Below are 25,706 nucleotides of genomic sequence, written 5' to 3' on the forward strand. Positions count from 1 at the left end.
GGTTTCTAGTTTTCATAATATGCATGGTAGTAATAATGATGATGATGATGATGAGTCCACTTAAGATGAATAATTAGTAATGTAATTCATTTACATAATAATTTATTGTTAAAATTTATTGTTTGTAATTTTAGTTTCTAAGATGATGATCAAATTGATTAATGTTTTGTAATTATATAATTAGACTAGATTAAACGTGTTAATATACATATATTTTATTTATTTTGATGTTTAATATATTGTTTGTTTTGATGTTTAAAATACATTTTTATAACCTTTGATTTTTTTTTAGAATTACCCCTCTTTTTTTCAAAAATATGTACCAAAATACCAAAATTAGTATTGATCCCTGTAATTCATACACAAATAACACAAATAATAGGAAAAAATAATTTTGTCTAGCTGCGATGTTCTACGCGCATCACTGTGCAAGTGTGCACTGGCCAAGTTACTTGGAGATGGCTAATGGTACTCTGATTTTGTTAGTAAATGGACATTGCTATTAAATAATGTATAGGCGCCGAGAATGATTTCGTTAAAAAAGGAGTAAAATATTTTTTTTATCTAATTTAAATTATGTAATTTAACGGAAAATAATGCAGATAAAATAATAATACTCATATGGTCATAGATTAAAACTTTCGAAACTAGGATATACCTGATTTTGATAATTGAAGCATACCTACAAACAAACAATAAGTATCACCAGCGGATCCAATAGTAATCTAGAGTTAAACCAAGAAAAGACTGCCACGATTTTGATAGCAAACGCAGTGCAAGTGTTATTTATACGTCAAAATTTCATAGAAGTTTAACGTTTAAAATAACACTTGCACTGCGTGTGCTATCAAAATCTTTACAGACTTGTCTTGGTCTAACTCTACTTCTATGGAAACATTGGGGCAAGCAAATGTAGCTTTAGTTTTGGAATTCGTTAAATAAATGACTGAGTTAAGGTAGGTACGTAAGGTACGTAGTGTAGGTGTACCTAACGAGAAAATAACAGTAAAAAAACAATGATAATTGATATTATGTACTAGAGATGCCCCGAATAGTGAATTTGGCCGAATACCGAATACAGAATATTCGGCCCCTCTCTCGGCCGGATACCGAATATTCGGCATGACATGCGAACATTTTGAGTCACCATTATTATGAAAACTGTTCGCCAACAAAGCACAACGTTTGCTAAAGGTACGTAGTGTAGGTGTACCTAACGAGAAAATAACAGTAAAAAAACAATGATAATTGATATTATGTACTAGACATGCCCCGAATAGTGAATTTGGCCGAATACCGAATACCGAATATTCGGCCCCTCTCTCGGCCGAATACCGAATATTCGGCATGACATGCGAACATTTTGAGTCACCATTATTATGAAAACTGTTCGCCAACAAAGCACCACGTTTGCTAAAATATATTTTTATTTTGAACAGAATTAATGAATGTAGTTAGAGTCAATCAAATCAGACCCATGATAAAAATAAAATATTTTGTAATCAACAAATGCTCAAAAACGTACCTTCGTGTCTAACTACTTTCCAAGAATACATTTTAAATATTAAATATACCTAGATTTGGTCATTTTTTGTGTAATTTTTCTTTTTAGGTAGGTACAACAGATATTCGGTATTCAGCCGAATAGTAGGCAACATTCGGCCGAATACCGAATATTCGGCAAGGTGGCCGAATAGGCCGAATACCGAATAGTTGCCGAATATTCGTGGCATCTCTATTATATGTACCTATATCCTTTTTTTAGAGTTAATATGTATAAAAAATTTCATGAAATTCGGTCCTATTACTACCCAAAACTATACCTATATAAGGTAAACGTACTGGTGCTCGACGCGGTCCCAGTACATGTCATCTTGAAACTTAAGTCATTGTCAATAAAGGTGACAGCAGGGTGTCATCTATTGGGCATTAGCATGTCGAGCACTAGTACGTTTACCTTAGTGCCCGTGCTTAATTTTTTAATCCTGCGTAGAAAGTTGATTGCCGCAGCCAATCATCCCAGTGTTGGCCGAAAGTTAATGCAAATTGAAAATGCTGGCCATTAACCATTATAAATTGAATCGTAAACTGTAATCGTCCGTTACGGTTTAAGGTTCAATTTATAATGGTTAATGGCCAACATTTTCAATTCGCATTAACTTTCGGCCAACACTGAATCATCCTGTATAATTATGATGGATGCTCGGGCCGATCCCGAATCCATCCAGTAATTGGATTTCCACACCGCGCCTCCTGCCATGATATGCTTAAAAGAGACATCGGAACTTTTAAAACTAGTCTTTTTAGGGTTCCGTAGGTACCCAAAGGGTATAAACGGGACCCTATTACTAAGACTCCGCTGTCCGTCTGTCGGTCTGTCCGTCTGTCTGTCACCAAGCTGTATCTCATGAACCGTGATAGCTAGGCAGTTGAAATTTTCACAGATGATAGGTATTTCTGTTGCCGCTATAACAACAAATACAAAAAACAGAATATAATATACATTTAAGTAGAGCTCCCATACAACAAACGTGATTTTTTGCCGATTTTTACGTAATGGTACGGAATCCTTCGTGCGCGAGTCCGACTCGCACTTGCCGGTTTTTTTTTTAAACAGTTACATATACCTACATATCCGTAGAAGCAGTAGGATTAAAAAGATTAAGAAATAAGCAGGTAACTTCTTAAACTTATTAGTAGTAGTTATTTTCTTATTCTTATTAGTAGTTATTAGCTACCTGCTACCGTAACTATAGGACCCTATTCATTTCGACATTAAGATTTAAAACATGCTAACTATATCCATATCCCTAAGCACCCAACATAATCAATCACTAACGATAACTAAAAACATTAGCCCCCCTTCTTCGTCTAAGTAGGTAGGTAATTTTTCTAACTTGAGTCATTAAGAGCCATCTAGCGGATTAGAGGAACACTATAATTTCGCACTTTCAAACACGTGAAATAGAAAAAGAAAGGAAAGTGAAAGGCACGCTCGAATACTTAACTAAACTTTTGAATTATTTTTATTAACTTATTTCACTTTCCATTAAAGACCTTCCATAATTCCATGGCTTCAATGCTTGTTTAATGCAATCTTAATCAGGCCTGAAACGTTTATCCTTAACGCCTCCAGAATCTTGCGAACTTTTATAAATTGACAAGAGTTTGACAAATAAAATGATACCAGTGGGCGCAGCACGGTTCCATTTTTATCGTCTATCACTATGCGCGTCCCTTTCGCACTTACGTACTTGTTAGAACGTGACAGGCATGGTGACAAGGGATAAAAACGCGACCGTGCTAAGCCGCCAGGAATAGCAAAGAAAAAATAGTCACGAGTATATGTCGATAAAATGATATCGATAATTACGATATTGCCTTTATACCCATGTGATAATTGTTTAGGGGTCACAAACAATTTCGATTTAGGTATATGAATGTGACGAGAAAAGTGGTTGATTCGATTGTAACATTGTGACGTTACCGATCAGTATGCAGGTTTGGGGGCAAGTTGTTTATTTCAAGAGCTCGGTTGTCGCCATAAATCTAAAATTGGTGATTTAATTTTGTACATGTGTTCAGTAGATGAGATTGATCCATAATTATATAAATTCTGACCTAATTGTCAACTTGAATGTCTACTTTAGGGACTGGCCTTTACAATCGAAGCAATAAATTATTTTTTACGTCCACATCACATAATTTAAATGAGAAATAATCACATTGTACGAAATATTTCCCCGTCTGTGGGCTGTCCTTATTTGTATTTTGAGCCAAAATTACTGTTTCTATCATCAACTTCCTCGCGTTATCCCGATTTTGCCACGGCTCATGGGAGCCTGGGGTCCGCTTGGCAACTAAATCCGAGAATAGGCGTCAGCACTAGTTTTTACGAAAGCGACTGCCATCTGACCTTCCAACCCAGAGGGTAAACTAGGCGTTATTAGGAATAGTCCGGTTTCCTCACAATGTTTTCCTTCACCGAAAAGCGACTAGTAAATATCAAATGATATTTCGTAGTACATAAGGTACGAGCCGCGGTTCGAACCCGCAACCTCTTACCGCTAGGCCACCCGCTCTTATTAAATTACTGTATCTATGTTATCACCTAAGTTGTTACTCTAGCTGTAAGTTTTCCTAACAAATAAAACAAAATATTTATTTAATTACAATATGTTTACCCAATATCCTTGTCTCTATTACTATAAAATTGCACAATTTTCGAAATACCAAGTAACATTTGTAAAATAACTTAACAAAATTACTTAAAGACGCATTTTAACTGACCGCGCAACAGTAGCGCCCGTAGCGGTGAATCTTCGCGATATTCTCTAATTCAAACTTTTTTGAAAATATTGATATGAACAGCACTGGCCAAACTGTGGTATCATTTGTGCACATTGACCTGTCAATTTAGTTCGCGAGATTCTGGAGGCAACTGTAGGTTGGCTATTCTGAACAAACGTGATTTTATGCCCTAAACGAAACCAAATCGTTGAAACATCTCCGGTTCCGGAAACGTCAAATTTAGTCTATGACATTTAAAAAACATAAGGTATCTATGATTTCGTCACATGACCCTATTATTTTGTCCCCGTGATCAAGTTGAGAAAATTCAAAAATAATTACGCGCAATGGCCAAAGTGGAAATTGACATTGATATGCATGACCATTCTCTCGAAAACAGGTAAAGTGCAATTTGTGTGAAAGTGTGATCCGGTGTGAAGTGCATTACATAATTATCTCGTTAAAAATAATGCTATCGAAGGTCATAGTTTATTCGCAACTTGGCAAACGACGCAGTCTATTCTATGAGTTCGCTATCAAGTGATTGTAATTTTATTTACCGCCTTTTGTTTGCAGTGGAGACGGTGAACTTATGGGCATGGTAGACGAAGGATCTTTCGGTGAGTGATAATGATAACCTTTCAAACAAACATCAGCAATGTTTTTGTAACTTTGTTAGGCGGTTTGTTTACCTATCGTAAACAATTAAATTATCAGGAGAGTAATTTGTTTGGGTTTTATTGAATTAAGTATAAATTGAATTACTTATGCTTGAATTTCAGGGAGTGCTGAGGATCGGTCTCAATTAGTGGCTCAGTCATTTTTCGAGTCCAACGCGGACACCACTACATATAACTTCAGAGATTTATGTAAGTTTGGGAATTGCAAAAGAAATGCGTAAATAACAATTCTAAATTGCATGTTTATCCCCCAGGTTTTGGGCAAAAAAATACTAACAAAACAGAATCCAGCACTCCCTTTTTCTAGCACTCAATTTCAATTCGATAAGAGTTGAATGATAACACTATAACTACTGGAAATGAAAATACCTAGTTCAACTCTTCTAGAACATGGTGTTTGCATTAAGGCATGCTACCGGTATTGATTTTGTGTGGTCGGCCAAGAAATTCCTGGTTTTTCCAATAAAATCAGTACCAGGAGCACACCCTACTTGTGGTACTGCTTACATTCCTGTATAAGCAGAAGGCAGCTATCTGCTAGTGTGAGAAAGATAGATAAAAATAACAATAACAATATTTTTATTGACAATAAAAGTTTAACATAAGATGTTTATTAAAGCTTCAATAACACACAGACAATAATGAAATGAAAATCTTTATTTCAACCAAATAATACAGTAATATATGAAGATTAACTGGCTCCCAATGTTGCAAGACTGCAAGTATACATATTAGATTAACACTTTTGTTGACAGTAATAGAAGCCTACAAATACCCTATCTCTCAACAAACTGTCAGTGAATGTGTTAAAGAGGATGAGCAATAATGTATTAACAATCAATTTATAGATATATCTATAGTCCGTTGACATTTTTTCAATTTGACAACAATCTTTAACACTTAATTTGACAGCATTAAATGTACTGGATATAACTATAATCATGATATATTTAATTACACAAACGGGTCTACTGCGAGATAGCCAGCTGTGAGACAGCTGTGGTCTTTCGGTGACCACAGCTGGTGCAACTCAGCTGAAACGTCGGAATTTAAGGTAAAAATAATGAAAGTATATTGCGGTAGACCCATTTGTGTAATTAAATATATGTACAAAACTAAAGTGTTATACATATAATCATGACATTCATGATTTGTGGACTTCTGATTTAAGATTTAAGTTTATTTTCCAGCTGGCGGAGTGACATACAAGTTAGTTCAAATGACATCTGGCGAAGAGTCCACCAATAACGTAACAACCCACTCACCAACACATGGTAAGTCACTTATTTTTCAATCTTAGAAGCATTTTATGCCTTCCTAATTTCGTAACTGACAACGGACCGTCTAGCATGTGTCGCGTTCTCGCGCGCGAGTCCATACTTGAAGTCGCGCAAGAACGCAACTCATGCTAGCAGGTCAGGGATGCAACAGGTAAATCCAAAGTTTAAGGTTCTTTTTAAAATAAAATAAATATAAATTTCAAGCAGACCTATTATTTTGTAAATGATCTTGTAATCTATGAAATTTTAGACTGTGTTGTATTGAATGCTTATCAAATTTGTTGATACAATTGTCACAGGGTATTTTACTCTATGCTTTCATCCTGTTTTGTACTGAATTTGTACTAAAATGAGAGATCATCCTGTTGAATTGGGGCAATCAAACTGTAATTTTCTAATTAATATTAATTAATCATTTTTGATCAGTCCTTCCAGATGGTGAATTTTTTGTAATAAGCAACCCGGTGGAGGTGTTTGGGCCTGGCACACCACAAAAGAAAACTATCCGCACGGAACGGCTGCAGGCAAAAGCAGTGACGGCTAAAAAAGTAAGTAAAAAGTAAAATATGCAGAGTCAAATGAGCGTTTATTTTATTTTTTGCCATTTTATATATTGTGACCTTTTTTGCCACTTTTGTGTTATTTCTAGTCAGGATCGCGAGCCCTTTTCATCCTTATAGGAGAAAAAAAGTGTCCTAAAATTTCCATACATTTTTCAAACTTTCCTTTTTGTTACCGCCATACAAAGTGTATGGGGAAATGGTAACACAATAGGAAAAAAGCTCTGGGACATTTTTTTATCCCATTAGGATCGAAAGAGCTCGTGATTCTGAGTAGAAATAACACAAAAGTGGCGAAAAAGGTCATAATAAATAAAAATGGCAAAAAATAAAAGAAACGCTCAAATAACTCTTATTTATTTATTTAAACTTTATTTCACAAACACACAGGAAAAATGTACAAATGGCGGACCTTTTTCATTACTTACACAATTTGTTACACAATGTTTAGATTAATACTTACCTACTTACTTCTTATACCTAAGATGGACTAATTACCTACCTAACCCTTATACTATACCTAAGAACTTATGTAAAAAGTAATGAAATAAACGCATTTGTATTTTGTATTTATTTTGACTTGATGCCTAAAGGCATTCTCTACCAGTGAACCATTGGGTCAAACAGAGACAAATGTTGGTGCCGGAGATTCATAACTATAATCTTCTTGACATTATTTTCTTACCGTTTAGATACATATAGATGCCATGCTTGTTTGTTAACACAATTTAGCTCTGTGGCCCTTGGTATTAGAAACCTATATTATGCAATTAGGATTTATTAGAATACTTCTCAACCTTTCTTCTGACAGGATCAAGAAGCAATCGCGTACATTGGAAGGACGAAAAGAATCTAACTATAACTTTTTCTTCAATCAAGTGACATGTACATATACCATACGATAAATAAATAACCTTCTGCTGCATTAAAGTTGAGACAGAATAAATAATAGTACTAGGTACAGAAGGTTCACTCTCTAACAAAATACGTCTATTACGAGAGATGCGTCCGTTCCATAGCAGTGCGCGGCAACTACTACTGCTAGACACCAAAACTGGTGTGGCTGCATGAACTTGTAGTGAAGCGACGAAATCGCGGAGTGAGCCACGCCTGGTTGAGGATTTGAATATTTGAAGAGGTCTTAGAAAGCCATTCAGATTCGATTTACAGAACAATTTGCGAAATAGTCAAGTGGGTCAATAATATTTATTTATTTATATAGCCTTTTTGTCGTGGCTTCAAAATGCTCTTTATTTGCTCTTCCCGTCTCCTCACTGATTCACTGTTAAATGTTTTGGGTGCCCGCTTGCCAGTCGGCATAGGCCTCCTCCAGTCTTCTCCATTTTTTCTTGTCTCTGGCAACCCTGCTCCAAGTGGCACCAGCAACAGGCCTGATGTCATCATCCCATCGTTTGAGCTGCCTTCCTCTTTTTCTTTTGCAGCCCCTTGGGTAAATGATATTATCTGATATTGAATATCTAATCCTAAACTTTCAGCGAGACGACAAGAGGCGAGCGACACACAACGAGGTAGAGAGGCGCCGGAGAGACAAAATCAACAATTGGATCACAAAGCTGGCTGCCCTAGTGCCCCACTCAGGGCTGCCCGACACAGCGAGCAAGGGCGGCATTCTGGCAAAGGCTTGCGACCACATCACAGAGCTTACGGAGAAACAGAAGAGGTAATGGTGCATTTAAAACATGAATATTTCCTTACAATCGAAGTTTATTATGACCCCTTTTAACGTAACCTGAAATGTGTAAAATCTAAGACAATTTCGTGCTTCGAATTTGACAGTTAAACGCGATGGCGCAGTACAGCTCCATATGTTTTGCGGTAACTCTGATTGTCAAAAATTGATGTTCGACAATTCAGTGACCGCTAAACATGGCGCATAGCGCCATCTGTTATGGATGTCAAACTAAGGGGCCCTTTTTTCTAAGATTCTACTTAGAACTATTACGATCAATTCTCTTTGCCTTAACTATTTTATTATACACGTATTCATACTTCCTCTTTCTTTTTCAGATTAGAAAAGTTAGAAGTAGACAATGAAAAGCTGGTACTAGAAATATTAAGGCTCAACCAAGAGTTAACAGAGCTTCGGAAAGAGAATGTGACGATGCGGAACCAACTGGCGGACAACTGCGTGGTGCCGCGGCCGAAGGCGCAGAAGCCTTAGCTGGAGCCCTAACCTGTGCTGGTTTAGAACTGAACATAGAACCTCTATCACCGCGTTATGGAGCGTTTACCGCGGTCACCACACATAGGCCCTCTGACACTAGTGGGGGAAGTAAGTCCAGAAATGATTGCAGTATGCACATTTATATCTGGCAATGCTGCTTGGCAAGATTGTTCCTTGGGTCATACTAAGTTGATATAATGCCCTAGCCACAAGATCAGCTGTTGGCTTCCCCCCAAACAGGGAGGGGAAAGGCGGTTTCAGTTTGCGCAGTACCTACCTGAAGCTGTCAGGTCAAGTTTGGTATCATTTTCGAATAAATCAAAGACTTGAGACAAAAGCGTATACTCACTGCACCTACACTATACGGCCTCAGTAGCAGCGTCCAGGGTGCAGCGTAGCGTCGGACGTCCAAGGGGTTTGAGGCCGCGTCCACTGACCCTCGCACAGTTCAACATGGATGCCACGCCGCATGCTTTAATGGCCGCCCCGCTCGAGCGCTCTTTACAGAGTACTAAGCATGGCATAGGACTCAGCAAACAACACCTTTTTATTACACAAGTATACAAAATATAGTCAGCAGCAGAAGTAGATAAACGCCTGTGGCGTTCAAAATTACCTTCACACACTATTCTCTTAACAACAAAGTGTTACGTTCATTTTGATATTTGAAGTTAACACTCGGACGCTACTGAAATTGTGGGCCTGTGAGCGCAAATGTTTGGTGATCGCGATCAATATTATATGCTTATATAAGTGATTTGTGGAACTGAGGTGACTATGTAAACTCTTGGTGCTCGAATGTGTGTGTTCAATTCAAGATATGAATAGTGGCGATTGAACGTTTCGGCAACAGTGTGCATGTTGCATGTTATATGTACTTTTAGGTATTTAAAATAATGTAAACTAAGAAATCCACATCCAGGATAAAAGTTGAATGCACTGACCAATACCTTTAGACCAGGGGTCTCCAATGTTTTTTACCTGAGGGCCATATTGCGCCTCAGAAACTTGCGCCGGGGGACGGTGTCTGGTTGCTGCTGTTAGGAACAGTTCCACTCTCAATGAATGCTGAATCCCTGCAGCCTGGCTCCTGCGGCCCGGACAGTGGGCACTCGCTTTGGGTGTCGGCGGGCCAGATTGGAACGCGTCGCGGGCCGGGGTTTGGAGACCTCTGCGTTAGACCTTTATCGTACAAACAGAGACAGTCAATTTATTCTTACTTAACTATGTATGTTATTACATCATTGGGAATGTGTCACGTGGTTTTGCTTGGATACATTATTTGAAATAGCTAAGGGTGGTATTCCACGTGGCCAAGTTCTTTGCCCAATGTGTCTTGCGTCTCACATTTGGCTTAGTGAGAGAGTGAGCCGCACATACATTCGACCAAGATTGGACAGATGGAATACCACCCTAAAGTACAGATGTAGTAGTATATGTAATTGAGAACCAAATATGATGTTTCTGTAAATATTAGTTACAATCACTGACTGCCTGATATTCTAAATAATTGTATGTATATTCCTGTGTTTGTTAACTCACATTAACGTTTAGCAAAAGAAATTTTATTTCCTAATAATAAAAGTAATGAATACCGGTCAACTTAGCAATTTTTCAGTTGTAATATGATTTATTGACAATATATATACTATATATTATAAGTAAGTATGACCAACATGATTGACAGATTTTAATTATGGCCTGATTAGTATCTTACTTTTTCTTGATCTTTTGTTTACCGGCAGTGCAGCTAAGAAGTAATCTTATTTTTTAATCATGTCTTAAGTATTATTATTAAACACGCAGTGAAAACTAGGTATAGCTCAGCAGTGGCGGATTTGCCCTAAGGCCAAGTAGGCCCGGGCCTAGGGCGGCAAATTGTGACAAAAAATTCGCTGATGATAACAAGAAATAACTCAAAATGTAGTTAATATGATGAGTGCTGAGAAAGGGGCGGCTTCAGGGCCTGGGGCCTAGGGCGGAAAATACTGCAAATCCGCCACAGTATAGCTGTACTATATTGCCAAAATATTATTGTTCTAGCAATTGATTTATAGTTACTATTTGGATGTATAGTTTGTGTAAAATTATGTGTTCTCGTTTTATTTGTTTTACCGTGCGAAATTGCATTAAGCGTTAGTTTATGTTATAGAAATATTTTGTTTTGTTCAATTTATTTATCAAATCAACACTATGTTATTGCATATTATGTGAAATGTAATACTCTCAAGAAATAAAGTATGATCGCTAAATTATACATTAATTTGATCATACTTAATACATTTTGCCATAGTAAAAACATCACAAGACTAATAGAAAGGAAGAAATGGATTTAGTCAACATTTTGGATCCCATTTGCACATATTTCGCTTATTGTTCTTACTTCGCAAAAATAACTTATTGCATATTATGTGAAATGTAATACTCTCAAGAAATAACGTATGATCGCTAAATTATACATTAATTTGATCATACTTAATACATTTTGCCATAGTAAAAACATCACAGTGTGTCAATAAGACTAATAGAAAGGAAGAAATGGATTTAGTCAACATTTTGGATCCCATTTGCACATATTTCGCTTATTGTTCTTACTTCGCAAAAATAACTATTTGCATTGATCAAATGGCTATGTTTATTATACAACTGAATATTTATACAATTTAATATAGCTGTTGTAAGTGACGCGAAAGTCATCGAACGAATAAATTTTAGTGTAATTGGGTCCAATCGTTGAATATCTTAAGTTTTCCCCGTTATAAAGGTGTGTTAGTAGATATTGATAGTTGGTATGTGTATATTTGTTTACAATCAGTTTATGGAGGCGTCCACAATCGTGTCATGAAATCGGTTAGCTATTTTTATAAGTTAATAAACAACAATAAGATCTTAAGCTGTTTAAAAGAGATCAATTATTTTACAATTATAAGCTATTTCGTTTTCAGAGGGGCTAGACATGGTGACAATTGTTGATAGAAAACGCCAATTGAAACTTAACCCTTTGCCAATTCAAAAATGACAATCGAATGTCAGTCTTACTCATCGAAAATAGAACACATGTATGTGACCCGTTGTCTCACGGAAGTTTTGTTCTTTATGTAGGTATCTCTATTTATTTAAAGAGAGTATATTTAAATAACTAACCGATGTGGAGCATGAATACAGATCAAATTAACCGTATCGATATTTAAATCTGTAATTACGCCCTCTATATACTGCGCTGTGAAACTAAATAGTTAAGTGTTGTTTTTGTACCAGTGGTACAATGTACACTTGTACAGTCAGTGGTAGATGATGTGATGATTAACAAGGTTCCCATCATTGACTAGAATTATGTATAGAAGATGCATTTAAAATCATACCCATGTTTTATAATATTGGAAACCCGATCATAATACATTTTGTATTTTTTTATTTATCTCGAGACCCTAATGAATGAAATATAATTAAGTGTTGATGAGAAACCATCTTTGATTTATGTTTTTTTCCAGATTTCCCTGTTAATAGAAAACAAAAACATAGGATTAGGTACCACTTATCTCAGGCGTTTTGTAAATATGCGCAGAGAATTTTTAGTTTTGGGATTAAAACTACACTCGGCGTCAAAAAAATCGCACCTGACCAAAAATTTGTTTCAAGCAAATATAGCTTTTATCTAATACATCGTACCCTGTCAATATTGGTATCATTTGAAAGCGCAATTAATGAACTTTAAAAAGATGCATCGTCATTTTCCGTAAAACCAACCATCGCCAAACATCGGCGGTTTGTTTAATTAAGGGGCGAGATCTGATTTTAATGGATCCCTTCTTGTGCAAACATGGTGGTGTATAAAATGGGGGGTAAAGGTTAGTTATGGTTATTCGCTCTCCAGAGGTCACTACTGAACAGTTACAGCAAGAAAAAACCCATGGACATGGATACCAGGCCAGAAGAAGCAGCTCAAGAGGTGGCACTGCTGCAAACAGGACTATGGCAGTATCAAGATGCTGAAAGATGTAACATAAGCAGTTTCCGAGTGCGTCGAGTCTCGCAGCGGTTCCAGGAGACTGGTGATTACATCAGGAAGTCTGGATCTGGAAGATAACGCTGTTCTTCCGCTAGAGACAACCAGTACATTGTATCGAACTCTTTGCAGAACCGTTTCTCCAACGCTGTTAAGCTGCAGCAGCAGCTTCAAGCAGCTCGAATGACAGCAATATCTCTACGATCGGAAGAAAGCTGGAAGAGAAGAGGATGTTGCCCCGTAGAGCTGCTACAGGCCCCCAATTAAAGCCAGAGCATCGAATAGCCTGGAGGCAATTTTCCCGACTGCACGAAGATTGAACGTTTGAACAATAGAGGAATGTCCTCTTTTCCGACGAGACGAGGGTGTGCGTTTGCACCAACAACAGGTGCAGGAGGGTGTATAGGAGGCAGGGAAAGCAATTCACGCAAGCCTGCACCGAAGAGACCGTCTGCTAAGGGCGCGGATCTCGCATGTTCTGGGACGGCATTTCGACCGACGGGAAAACTGATCTCGTGTGCATTTCCCGCACTGAATGTGGTCACAGCCAGGGGTACCTGACTGCTCGGCGTTACATAACGGAGATCTTGGACGAGCATGTGGTCCCATATGCTGGTTTTGTTGGACCTAAGTTCCAGTTTATGCATGACAACGCCCGCTGCCACACTGCGTTGATTGTGCGAGACTACCTGCGTGAGGTTGGGATCACCGTAATGGAGTGGCCAGCAAGGAGCCCTGACCTGAACCCAATCGAACATCTCTGGGATCAGCTAAAACGGCGGGTGCGGTCGCATGATCCTGCTTCTGTCACTCTCCACAAGCTTCAAGACGCCATTATTGAGGAGTGGAACAACTTTCCTCAAAAACGCATCGTGGCACTCATGACAGTCATGACTGATCGCATGGAAGCTACTCGGAGGTAGCACTAGGTTTTAAGTTTATTTTATCTGTATTTGTTGATTTTGTAGTGTTTTTTATTCTTTGTCATTTTAACCTGAATACACATTGATTCCTTTTTCCTGAAAAATATCTTTTTTTATAGGGTAGATCGTCAATTCTACGATATTTTCCAATAGTGTTTCATAACCTTTCAAATAAGGCCCCATAATCTTATCTTACCTTATATAATATAAGGTTTAAAACGGCTTGAAAGAAAAAAGTTAAGATGTGCGATTTTTTTGACGCTGAGTGTAGTTTATAAACATACCGGTCAAAATCATAACCCTCCTTTTGTGTTGCCGTAGTCGGGTAAATATATACGCCATCGCCACGACTTTCGTGCGCGCGCGCGTGCGTCATCGTGAATCTTATCCGAATGCACGAAGGTTGATATTGGGCTGTAAGCCAGTGGCGGATTTGCTCTAAGGCCAAGTAGGCCCGGGCTTAGGGCGGCAAAAAACAAAAAAAAACCGGACAAGTGCGAATCGGACTCGCCCACCGAGGGTTCCGTACTTTTTAGTATTTGTTGTTATAGCGGCAACAGAAATACATCATCTGTGAAAATTTCAATTGCCTAACTATCACGGTTCATGAGATACAGCCTGGTGACAGACGGACGGGCGGACGGACAGCGAAGTCTTAGTAATAGGGTCCCGTTTTTACCCTTTGGGTACGGAACCCTAAAAATCGGTGATGATAGCAAGAAATAACTCAAAATGTAGTCAATATGATGGGTGCTGAGAAAGGGGCGGCTACAGAGCCTAGGGCGGCAAAGACTGCAAATCCGCCACCGGGTAGCCGCGCGTGTCAGTTGAGGTCTTCTTTGGCAGTCAAAGGGTTAACCTTTTCGACGCCGTGTCAAACACAAAAGCTGTCACTCGGACGCCACGTCACCGAAGTGTCAAAACTGAAATTGAACTTTATGCATATGCACGTAGGTCTATGTTGCTCTGTGGTCTGTGAGCGATTAATCGGTCTTTGGCGTTGAACCTGCGGTGCGGATATATCGGTCATTGGCGTCCAAAAGGTTAAAAGTGGTCTTTTGGTAATTGAAACAACGAAATGAGGTAGAAATTCTATATATATTATATCACAACTTCAACAAGGACTAATCCTTTACATTTCCATGTAAAGCCCTTCTAAAGGACGATGTTGACTCTCCTCTCTACTTCCTTCTGAATTATCTCTTCTGTAACTATAGTATTCGTGGGGGTATTCTCTTCGAATTCTCTCTGGTTCTTAGCGACTGTTTCTCTGTCTTTTGTACAGCGTGTAGATGTCTTTAGGTGGTTCTTCAAGTTGTAGTTATTGAGGAAGCGGCTTTTGCAGTAAACGCATTTAAATGGCCTTAGGTCTGAAATAAATTATGAATTTTATTATTGCTTGCAATGCAAATAAATAAATCATTTTCTCAGTTTGATGCACAAAGTAAATAAATAGTAATTAGAGTAGGTAGGTGTGCACAGTTGAAGAAATGCGTCAGCTGGATCGGGTGTTGGATAACCCTTGGAGGAAAACAACTGCTAAACTGTGCCTATTAGCACAGTGTAAAAAGTCTTTCGTGTCTTGCGTAAATGCCGCACAAGATCACAGTAGGGTTGTCACAAACTTTTAGGATCTTTTGACCAATAAATATTTAATTTTATTAAGTAGGGAATATTAGGCAAAGCTCTGCGTAGGTGGCACCACTAGCACATACATTAAACAAACCTCATTGACGTCATCAATACTCAATGACGTAGACATATCATGCGTCACTAGGTCAATCACATGGCCTACCGTGAAACACGACAATCGAAAGTTCGGTTTCTGCCTCTCTATCACTCTTGCTTATTAGATCGATAGAGAGGTAGATAAAGAAATTACGATTTTCGCGTTTCGCGGTAGGGCACCTGTAAACAAACCGCCTTGGTGCATCAATGTCATAGTGAAAACTTGTCAAAAAACTGTTTAAGGCCTAGTATGTTAAGCTCTATGGTTGACTAAACAAATTAGTGCGGTACTCTGGCGGCAGAACATTGCAGTAATACTCCCTATTACTAAATAAAAATACAAAGACACTTTTTAATTTTGCTTCTTTGGGGTCGTATCCGTCATCCGATATCGGATGGTACCTTGCACCTTGGGAGGTGGCATTGAAATAAGAAACATTGGATATTGGATGAAAATGGTTTGAAAGCTTTAAAACCATTTTCTTCACTTCTAGTGTTGAATATTTACCTAAATGGTGTTTGGTATGTTTAGTGAGGATGTCTCTGCGCACGAAGCTCTTGGGACAGTGTTGGCACTTGAACGGCCTCTCGCCGGTATGATACCTAAAATACAATATGAAAAAACCGTTTTTAAAAAATGTATCCGGTTCGAAGGACCAATTGCTGATTTAGCGGACTATTAATTGGACAAAAAAGGAGAATGATACAAAAACAATATAATATTAAAAAATTACATAAGTGATAAAAATAAAGTGTGATTCTGTTCCTTTTCTGATTTTTTTTACCCATATATATCCCGTGCTGCTGCACCAAAATGGTTTTAGGAGACCTTCCGGCTTCCCTTATTTGGTATATACAGGTTTTGGAAAAATGTACTCACAGTCCGCGACAAAATCGACAATTTTCACAAAAAAAATCGAGGCCAATTGATTCCATTTCAATTCAGGTTCAAAAAAGCTTCTTAGAGACCAATACAGGTTAGGGTACTAGAAAGGCAAGCCACAAACTATATGTCTAATCACCTCAAGTGTGTAGTCAGCTCGGCGAGCCGGTAGAATCCCTTGAAGCACTCGGGACACTTATGCTTGTAGTCCTTGTTATGGCGCATCATGTAGTAATAACTAATTAGTCTACTATAGGATCACCTCATGTGTGTAGTCAGCTCCGCGAGCCGGTAGAATCCCTTGGAGCACTCGGGACACTTATGCTTGTAGTCCTTATTATGGCGCATCATGTAGTAATTACTAATTAGTCTACTATAAGATCACCTCAGGTGTGTAGTCAGCTCCGCGAGCCGGTAGAATCCCTTGGAGCACTCGGGACACTTATGCTTGTAGTCCTTGTTATGGCGCATCATGTAGTAATTACTAATTAGTCTACTATAAGATCACCTCAGGTGTGTAGTCAGCTCCGCGAGCCGGTAGAATCCCTTGGAGCACTCGGGACACTTATGCTTGTAGTCCTTGTTATGGCGCATCATGTAGTAATTACTAATTAGTCTACTATAAGATCACCTCATGTGTGTAGTCAGCTCCGCGAGCCGGTAGAATCCCTTGGAGCACTCGGGACACTTGTGCTTGTAGTCCTTGTTATGGCGCATCATGTGCACCGCGTGGTTGCTGGCCTTGTCCGTCGTCGCTCCGCACTCCATACACACGAATCTCTGAAATAAATAATTTATAAAGCGTTATTTATAATACAAAACTCCCGTAAGACTGTATGTAACGCGGAGAGAAACATGTTGAGCTATTTTATAAGTGAATATGGATACATACGCATATGCTAACAGCGCATACTCTCATATTTCGGACACAGTGCGCAGAGGCGTCGAAAAGTTTGGAAAAACTGATTGTGATTGGAAACACCGAAGGCAGAAAATCACGCGGTCGTTCACCAATAAGATGGATCGATCAAATTAAAGACCCGTCATCCTCTGCTTTCTACACGGTCGTCAGAGACGCGTTGGATAGAAACCGGTGGAGGCAGATCATCCGCTCCAGATGCAACCCTGATACTGACCACGATCCTCAGACATGAGGGACCGAACAAAGAAAGAGATACATACAACCATATATAAGAGCGGATCAGTCTTGCTTTTCCACCATCATAACAGTGAACTAACCGTTTTGAACTAGGTACTTACCTACTTAAATAAGGTCTACTAAAGCGTGACCGGGCCGTGTTCATCTCAACTACTAACTAGATTAAACCAGATTACAAACCCACAAAAATGAGTTGAAAAAGAAACAGTTAACTTACATATTCAATAATACCTAACAACACCAAGTCACAGTCAGCAATCGTCCGGGGTGCGCGGGGCGAGGGGTGGGTCGCGCGCACCCGAGCTGGATACATCGCCATTGTTAGTAGCTCGGTACTACTTACAGGGCTAGCGTGTCTTATAGTAAGTCTTGGGCAGTTGTGTAAAAGTCCGACAACCCTACTACTTCTTGTGCGGTGTCGGCATTTACACAAACATCAAAGGCGTCGGTCCAGTTTGTTCTATAATGTTGCCTGCTTGCGCTCAGTGGTGTCCCTATACTCTTTCTTAAACTCGATTGTCGGACTGTAATTTAGTCATTCAAACTGCAATTACCTTTTTGTTCGGTCTGGGCACATACTTCTCCCCAGTGTGCGTTCTCTTGTGTTTATTAAGGGCGTCTGGTGTACGAAACTTCGTGTTGCAAACATCACACTCGAGATTGGTAGAAGACGAACGCTGTAAATTCAATTATAGAGATTTTACATAGTGTATACAAGGTGGCATCTTACAGATTGATAGTCACGAAATTTTTAAATTTATCCCCCGAAAAATGTCTGCAAACTGAGCTGTTCTTTTACTGCTAGCCTTTTATATCCTTAGTTTCATCAAAGTAATATGTTAATACCTAAACCACAGAATAAATAATAGTACTAGGTACAGAAGACTTACTCTCTAACAAAACGCGTCTGTTACGATCAGGACAGATATGGCCGCTAGGTGGCGACAGCGCCACGCGCGGCTTATGGCTAACCACCAAAATTGGTGTGGAACGGATGTACTTTTAGCTACCTGTAGCAAAGCGACGAAATCGCGGAGTGAGCCACGCCTACCTAAACGCAAAGGACATAGGGTAAATCGTCAATTACTGGCCACTGTTTAATAACTGGCCACCTTATACTAAAAATGAATTCTATTCACCTATAAACAGAATTCATTTTACTTCACTTTAGTACATATAAGGTTTCAATAACTACCCACCTTACACTAAAGTGAATTCTGTTTAAAAGTGATTATAATTCATTTTTAGTATAAGGTGGCCAGTTATTAAACAGTGGCCAGTAATTTACGAATTACCCTACAGTTTGGCAAAAAAGAGTAGAAATTAAAAAGTGGCAACACTGTAGTGTCGTCCCTTTCAAACCAATATATATAAGAAAACGGGACGACAATAAAGTGTTGCTACTTTTTAATTTCTACTCTTTTTTGCCAAGCTGTACATAATTTATTTGATTAAGTGACACTTATTAAATTTTTTTTGGAGGTGTATTTCGTGAACGGCCGGTTTCCCTTCCCCCTGCCTTCTAGACCCCTAGAATCGACAATTGATTTTAAGTTAAAAAAAATCTCATTCTCACCTGATGACTTTTAAGATGCCTCACAAAGTTAGTTCTATTGTTCCATTGGCTCCCACAATAATCGCATATCAATATCCTTTGCGGTCTCACTTGCGTCGAGTGTTTCATTTTAGAATGTCGTTGTAACCCCCTTAAGCTCACAAATTTCTTCTGACACATGTTACAGTAGAAATTAGTTATGTTGAAATTATTTTCCTTCTCCTGATTCGTTTCTTTATCTAATTCATCTAATATTTCAGTCTTTAGTTCTTCTAAATCTATATCGTCTTCTAACTTTATATCAATATTTCCTGGAAATTCTTCCACAATTTCCACTTCGCCTCTGACGTTTTCGAATGTTTCTATGGATTGGCCGTATTTGTATTTTTGTGAGCTGTTGCTATTTTCGTCTATGTCTAGTTTTTCGCTGAATAAAAGATTATTTATGAATGGTGTCGCTGGCGATTTTATATCTGGTGTTACTGAAAAAATAACAGTACAAATAAATAACCTATCCTCAACTACATATTGTGTAACTTAACACAAAATTAAAAACATTGCCTGTAAAATTGGCTATTTGAAATTAATTATGAAGGAAATAAGGTTAAACAATTGTTTTTAAAATTGAGCAAAACAAAAGAAGTTAAGTCTCAGATAGACGATACGAGAACTGACATACGAGTACTGAGGTACAATTAAGCCAATCAATCAAATTCTGCAATGGACTGAAATACGCAAGCGATCTGTCTCAACGAACCTTTAAAAGGATATAAACATGAGTTTTCTTAATTACCTTTAGGTGAGACTAGCAACTCGTCCAACGAGAATTCCTTGTTATCCGTATTCTTTAAAGCATCCTCTAAATTTCTATCTATAGTACATTGTGTTTCTGTCTCCTCGACGTGATTTTCGCTTTCATACTTCAAAAATTCATTGACAACATCCAAGGAATCCATAGTTTCATCTAAATTTCTTTCTTGTTTTATTGATATTTGTAGCATTGAGTCCTGGTTTAAGTTTTCTATTATTGGTGGAGGTTTAGGAGCTTGGTTTGACTCTTCTGTCATTGGTGGCAATGAATTTGACCCGTCATCTATTAGTGGCATATCCAGATCATTTAGAGCTTTTGGAATGTTAAAGTTGTCTAGAAATTTTGGTGTATCTGGTTTATCTAGAAGTCTGTCTAGAAGTGTGGTGCTAATAGACTTGGCTTCTTTTGTTTTTTCAGTTTTTATTTCTGTCTGTTTCTTTGGTGCGTAGCGGTCGTTGTTTACAGGACGCGGTGTAGAGAAAGGGCTGAAACTGAAATCAAAATTACACTTAAAATATAAAGCCTCAGTCGGGTCAACATTTGACCCAGTAGGTATTAGGTACTATTTCGGGACAAGAGTAACCATTGGGTTTAACTAATCAAAATTAATAATCAGACCTTTAATTTTTGATTCATAAAGCTAGTAATTAATCTTAACTCTATAATTTCCCTACTTCCCCATATCTGACCTGACTGAAGTTCTAGGCATATTCAAATACAGTACAACACAAATGTGTTGCGACCAGATGGTCTTGTTATGATTTTTACAGGGTATAAAAAGTACCCAACCCTTTGACCGCCATGGTGTCAACAGACGCGCGCGGCTACGATAGATATAGCGTTGAAAGGTTTCAGAGGTTCTTACCTAAAATCGAGTCTAAAGTCCGAGTCGATGGACGCGTCGTATTGCAGCCAATGCGAGTCTAGCGAGTCGTCCAACACATCTGCGTCCTCGTCTTTGACTTCCTTAATAATACGGGCTTCTGTGTCGGTCAGGAGCTGAATATTACAACGCGCAAGGACACGTGAACGTCTACAGCTACGCACACGCATCCGGTGTGCACAGGCTTCAAATGTTACCTAAAATCAAGTCTAAAATCCGAATCGATAGAGGCGTCGTCCTGCAGCGAATGCGAATTCAGCGAGTCGTCCAACACATCTGCCTCCTCGTCTATGACCTCCTTGATAATCCGGGCTTCTGTGTCGGGCAGGAGCTGTATATTACAACGCGCAAGGGCACCTGCACGTCTCCGCACATGCATCCGATGTGCACCCGGCTTTAAATCTTACCTAAAATCGAGTCTAAAGTCCGAATCGATGGACGCGTCGCCCTGCAGCCAATGCGAGTCCAGCGAGTCGTCCAACACATCTGCCTCCTCGTCTATAACTTCCTTAATAATACGGGGCTTCTATGTCTGGCCGGATCTGTATATTACAATGAGTATGTCTACGCACATGTATCCGGTGTGCACAGGCTTTAAATCTTACCTAAAATCGAGTCTAAAGTCCGAATCGACGGACGCGTCGTCTTGCAGCCAATGCGAGTCCAGCGAGTCGTCCAACACATCTGCCTCCTCGTCTATGACCTCCTTGATAATCCGGGCTTCTGTGTCTGGCCGGATCTGTATATTACAATGAGTATGTCTACGCACATGTATCCGGTGTGCACAGGCTTTAAATCTTACCTAAAATCGAGTCTAAAGTCCGAATCGACGGACGCGTCGTCTTGCAGCCAATGCGAGTCCAGCGAGTCGTCCAACACATCTGCCTCCTCGTCTATGACCTCCTTGATAATCCGGGCTTCTGTGTCTGGCCGGATCTGTATATTACAATGAGTATGTCTACGCACATGTATCCGGTGTGCACAGGCTTTAAATCTTACCTAAAATCGAGTCTAAAGTCCGAATCGACGGACGCGTCGTCTTGCAGCCAATGCGAGTCCAGCGAGTCGTCCAACACATCTGCCTCCTCGTCTATGACCTCCTTGATAATCCGGGCTTCTGTGTCTGGCCGGATCTGTATATTACAATGAGTATGTCTACGCACATGTATCCGGTGTGCACAGGCTTTAAATCTTACCTAAAATCGAGTCTAAAGTCCGAATCGATGGACGCGTCGTCCTGCAGCCAATGCGAGTCTAGCGAGTGATCCAACACATCTGCCTCCTCGTCTATGACTTCCTTGATAATCCGGGCTTCTGTGTCTGGCAGGAGCTGTATAATTATTACACAGTCAGTGTGCACAGGCTTTAAATCTTACCTAAAATCAAGTCTAAAGTCCAAATCGATGGACGCGTCGTCCTGCAGCCAATGCGAGTCCAGCGAGTCGTCCAACACATCTGCCTCCTCGTCTATGACCTCCTTGATAATACGGGCTTCGGTGCCTGGCAGGAGCTGTAGGTATAATTATTACAATGTGTACGTCTACGCACACACACACATCCGGTGTGCACAGGCTTTGAATCTTACCTAAAATCGAGTCTAAAGTCCGAGTCGATGGACGCGTCGTCCTGCAGCCAATGCGAGTCCAACGAGTCGTCCAACACATCTGCCTCCTCGTCTATGACCTCCTTGATAATCCGGGCCTCTGTGTCCGGCAGGTCGTCGTCAGGCATTATGTCGTTCATAAAGTTACGGATGCTTGTGGTTGTAGATTCTGGAATAAAGTATCGCCGATTAAGCAAGGACGAAAAATATTTGGTTGTCTGGTTACATTGTTTACTAAGACAAAGGAATAATAATAAGACTAAGGCACTTATAGTAGGGCAAACTGTGGCCGCAAGTTTCATAGAAGACAGAAGTAGAATGTAAGAATTTATAATTATAATATGGTTGCTTGGTAGTTGAGTGTTATGCACACAGTAGTACTTATGTTGTCTATGACTAATACTGACTGACTGACTAAATTTGATGTAAACCTGTGCAAAATTTAATAATTTTGTAATGGGATTACCCATACATGTCATAAAATTCTAAAAATGTTTAGCATGTATCTTTGATACAAGTTAGCAAATATTAATCTTATTAGAAAGCATACTTTGACAGAGCGTGCATTTTTAGTCCTATGTTCACATGATGATATTGTCATCAATATGATGATGATTATAATGTCTTTGATGGTTCTTGGTACTTGAAGAAATAAATTAGCTTACCATTGTCATCATCTCTAACCCTTTGGTAAGCTGGTGTACTGCTTCCAGGGAATCTGAAAGTAAAAAAAAATCATTTTTTATCATAAACCTATTACTAATTTTCTAAGAAATCATTTATTATATCCATTGCACTCACATAGCCTACGAATACAATTTCAAAAAAATTATAAATTTTGATAGGCTTTATCTCGGAAACTATTAGATCTACAGAGACAATTCTAGTCTAGTGTTGTAGCAAATTTAGTCTACTTTAAAAACGTCTTGAGAGGGTATTATCAAAAACTAGTCCTTTAGGGTTATAATCACCTAAATCGGAATAATAATTGACAAAGTTTCGTTGGGCGCTTGAGGTCATAAACTTGGATTATTCATTGGGCCAACATTATAAACAAGTCTGCAAAAAATCAGTACCAGATTTGATGGTAATGCTAAATGTTATAAAGTTACTGTATTAATAACAGTGTAAGCTGATGACGCCAGTTTAAATCCGGCTTCTGCCAATGTAGGGCTTCATCACTCACTCTTTAGTATATCATATCTATTCCAGTTTATAATATAGTTACTTGTTACAAAGCTCACCTAAAACTCCAAGAATCATCATGATTCTTAAGGAATGTGCTCAAATCTACATTCTCCTCATTATCTTTGAGACCCTGGTAGCTTTTGAACAGCCTGTCGGAGTTGCGGCACTGCTTCTTGAAGTTGCAGGCCGCTTTCATGTTCACGTAACAACCCCTGCATAGTTGGAATGTGAAAGTGTCTGTGCGTTTCACCTGAAACAATAAGATTTTTATTCCTTTCAATGCCAAGAATTTAAATATTGTATTTTTTTGGTAAATATTGCATTCAACATCAAATCATTGAACAGGGTCAGGGTATTATAGTAAACCTGGCATAGTCACATAACTACACAGGACAGTCACTTTGCACTCACATACTCGCTTATCTTGTTTGAGACATTCTTTGAATTGTGTCGCTTAACTTCAAACTCGGGTAAATCCATTTGACCCTCTCGCAAATATCTACCCTATTACCTATTCTTAATACTGAAATCGGAAAATCTGACAAATGGATTGACCGGAGTTTGAAGTTAAGCGACCCAATTGTGAATGTTTGTGTTGTATCTAAACACGGAGGAATTGTAATGAAATTACAGTATCTTAGTGACCCTCTTCTATGCTTCAACTCAAGAAATTTGAAATTTCTCCTACAATCATATTCTAGTTTAAATAGCAGTCTAATATTAGACACGACGCGTTAGACACTTGCTTATCTTGTACCAGTAAAACCCCTAAGGATGGTATTCCACCTAACCTATCCAATATCTTTGTCCAATATGTATTGCATCTCACATTTTGCTTTAATGAGAGAGTGAGATGCACTGGAAAAAGAAATTGGACAGGTGGAATACCACCCTAAGCTGTATGACGGGAGAGAAAATGACTAAAAATGCCCCGGACCAAGAAAATGGTACGGCTTTACACACCAAGAACAAAAAAAACGTACCATTTGTTGCCTGTTGTATCTTCTGTGTTTCTTGCAAATTAAAAACAACATTGACGTTCGTAATGTAACTTACCTGTAAACCGGTGCAGTAAACAAACAACCTTCGGTTTTTCTCAGTGTACTGCAAAAGCTCTGCAGGTTCTTCGTACCGTACTAAACATCCTCGACAAAATTTATCCATTTTGTAAAATCACTCTTTTAAATCGATTAAAACTTGATATCTTAAATCATATTACTCAGAATATAGTGCCATTATTAGAAATTACAAATTTAACAAAGTAGTTCACAGAGAACCTGAACAATTAGTAAAGTGAACTTCAAAGAAGTGACAGTGACATGAAGCTATGACAGATAACACAAAATGTTGATCAGTGTGGAGTGGACTTTAAAAATGGCGGCATTGCCGGCGTAAATGAAGGCGTAATTAGAGTGACAGAGAAAGATACCCGCAATTTGTGAACTTCGTTTTTGCGGTTATAGCCCAAGCCAAATTAGTGGATTGCATCTCATTTTGATTAAAAGCCTAAACACACTACCGCACCGCACCGCGGCCGCGGTGAACATGTTCCAAACGAAAATAAACATACTGATTAATCCGGTCCTGTGCTTGAATACACTTGAGGCTGATTTCAAAGAATTCCTATATTATTTACTAAACGTGGAAAGGGGTACACTACATAATTCCGAAATATTTTATGCCGAATTTTAGAATATCGAATTTTATTATTCCGTTTTTTAAATGCTCGACCCATCAAAATTCCGACTGTCGTAATTACGAACGATGAAAATCACGAAAGTGTATATTTCCGAATAGCAAAAAGACGATTTTTTTAAAATCCGAATCACATAATTCCGAATATAAAAATTCCGATAGTGATAAACACCGAATTTAACATTTACGATTTTAGAAATCACGAATAGGGTATTTTCCTACTAGTCAAATCAGTTACTTTTTTAGAACTGTCAAAACGATTGGTTAATATGCAATT

General features: G+C 38.7%; 2 protein-coding genes across 3 annotated transcripts; one reads left to right on the forward strand and one right to left on the reverse strand.

The window, feature by feature from the left end:
- The first annotated feature begins 4,544 nt into the window (after positions 1-4,544).
- Positions 4,545-12,459, forward strand: LOC134797162 (upstream stimulatory factor 1). Of its 2 annotated transcripts, XM_063769416.1 has the most exons (8): positions 4,545-4,690; positions 4,867-4,910; positions 5,073-5,159; positions 6,161-6,244; positions 6,677-6,798; positions 8,307-8,491; positions 8,839-10,292; positions 10,415-12,459. In XM_063769416.1, the coding sequence occupies exons 1-7, from the start codon at positions 4,638-4,640 to the stop codon at positions 8,990-8,992; spliced, it is 729 nt and encodes a 242-aa protein (XP_063625486.1). In that variant the 5' UTR covers positions 4,545-4,637; the 3' UTR covers positions 8,993-10,292; positions 10,415-12,459. The 2 variants fall into 2 exon arrangements, with proteins under 2 accessions (XP_063625486.1, XP_063625487.1); XM_063769417.1 differs by lacking the exon at positions 5,073-5,159.
- Positions 12,460-15,005: 2,546 nt separating this feature from the next.
- Positions 15,006-25,017, reverse strand: LOC134797164 (zinc finger protein 652-like). The gene is made up of 10 exons (XM_063769418.1): positions 24,791-25,017; positions 23,791-23,984; positions 23,212-23,264; positions 22,529-22,715; positions 20,043-20,551; positions 19,271-19,731; positions 18,249-18,371; positions 17,167-17,315; positions 16,161-16,255; positions 15,006-15,294 (listed from the first exon to the last, which is right to left on the reverse strand). The coding sequence occupies exons 1-10, from the start codon at positions 24,896-24,898 to the stop codon at positions 15,080-15,082; spliced, it is 2,094 nt and encodes a 697-aa protein (XP_063625488.1). The 5' UTR covers positions 24,899-25,017; the 3' UTR covers positions 15,006-15,079.
- Positions 25,018-25,706: the final 689 nt, after the last annotated feature.

The sequence above is a fragment of the Cydia splendana genome, chromosome 14 (genome assembly GCF_910591565.1).
Source record: "Cydia splendana chromosome 14, ilCydSple1.2, whole genome shotgun sequence".
Taxonomy (NCBI): Eukaryota; Metazoa; Arthropoda; class Insecta; order Lepidoptera; family Tortricidae; genus Cydia; species Cydia splendana.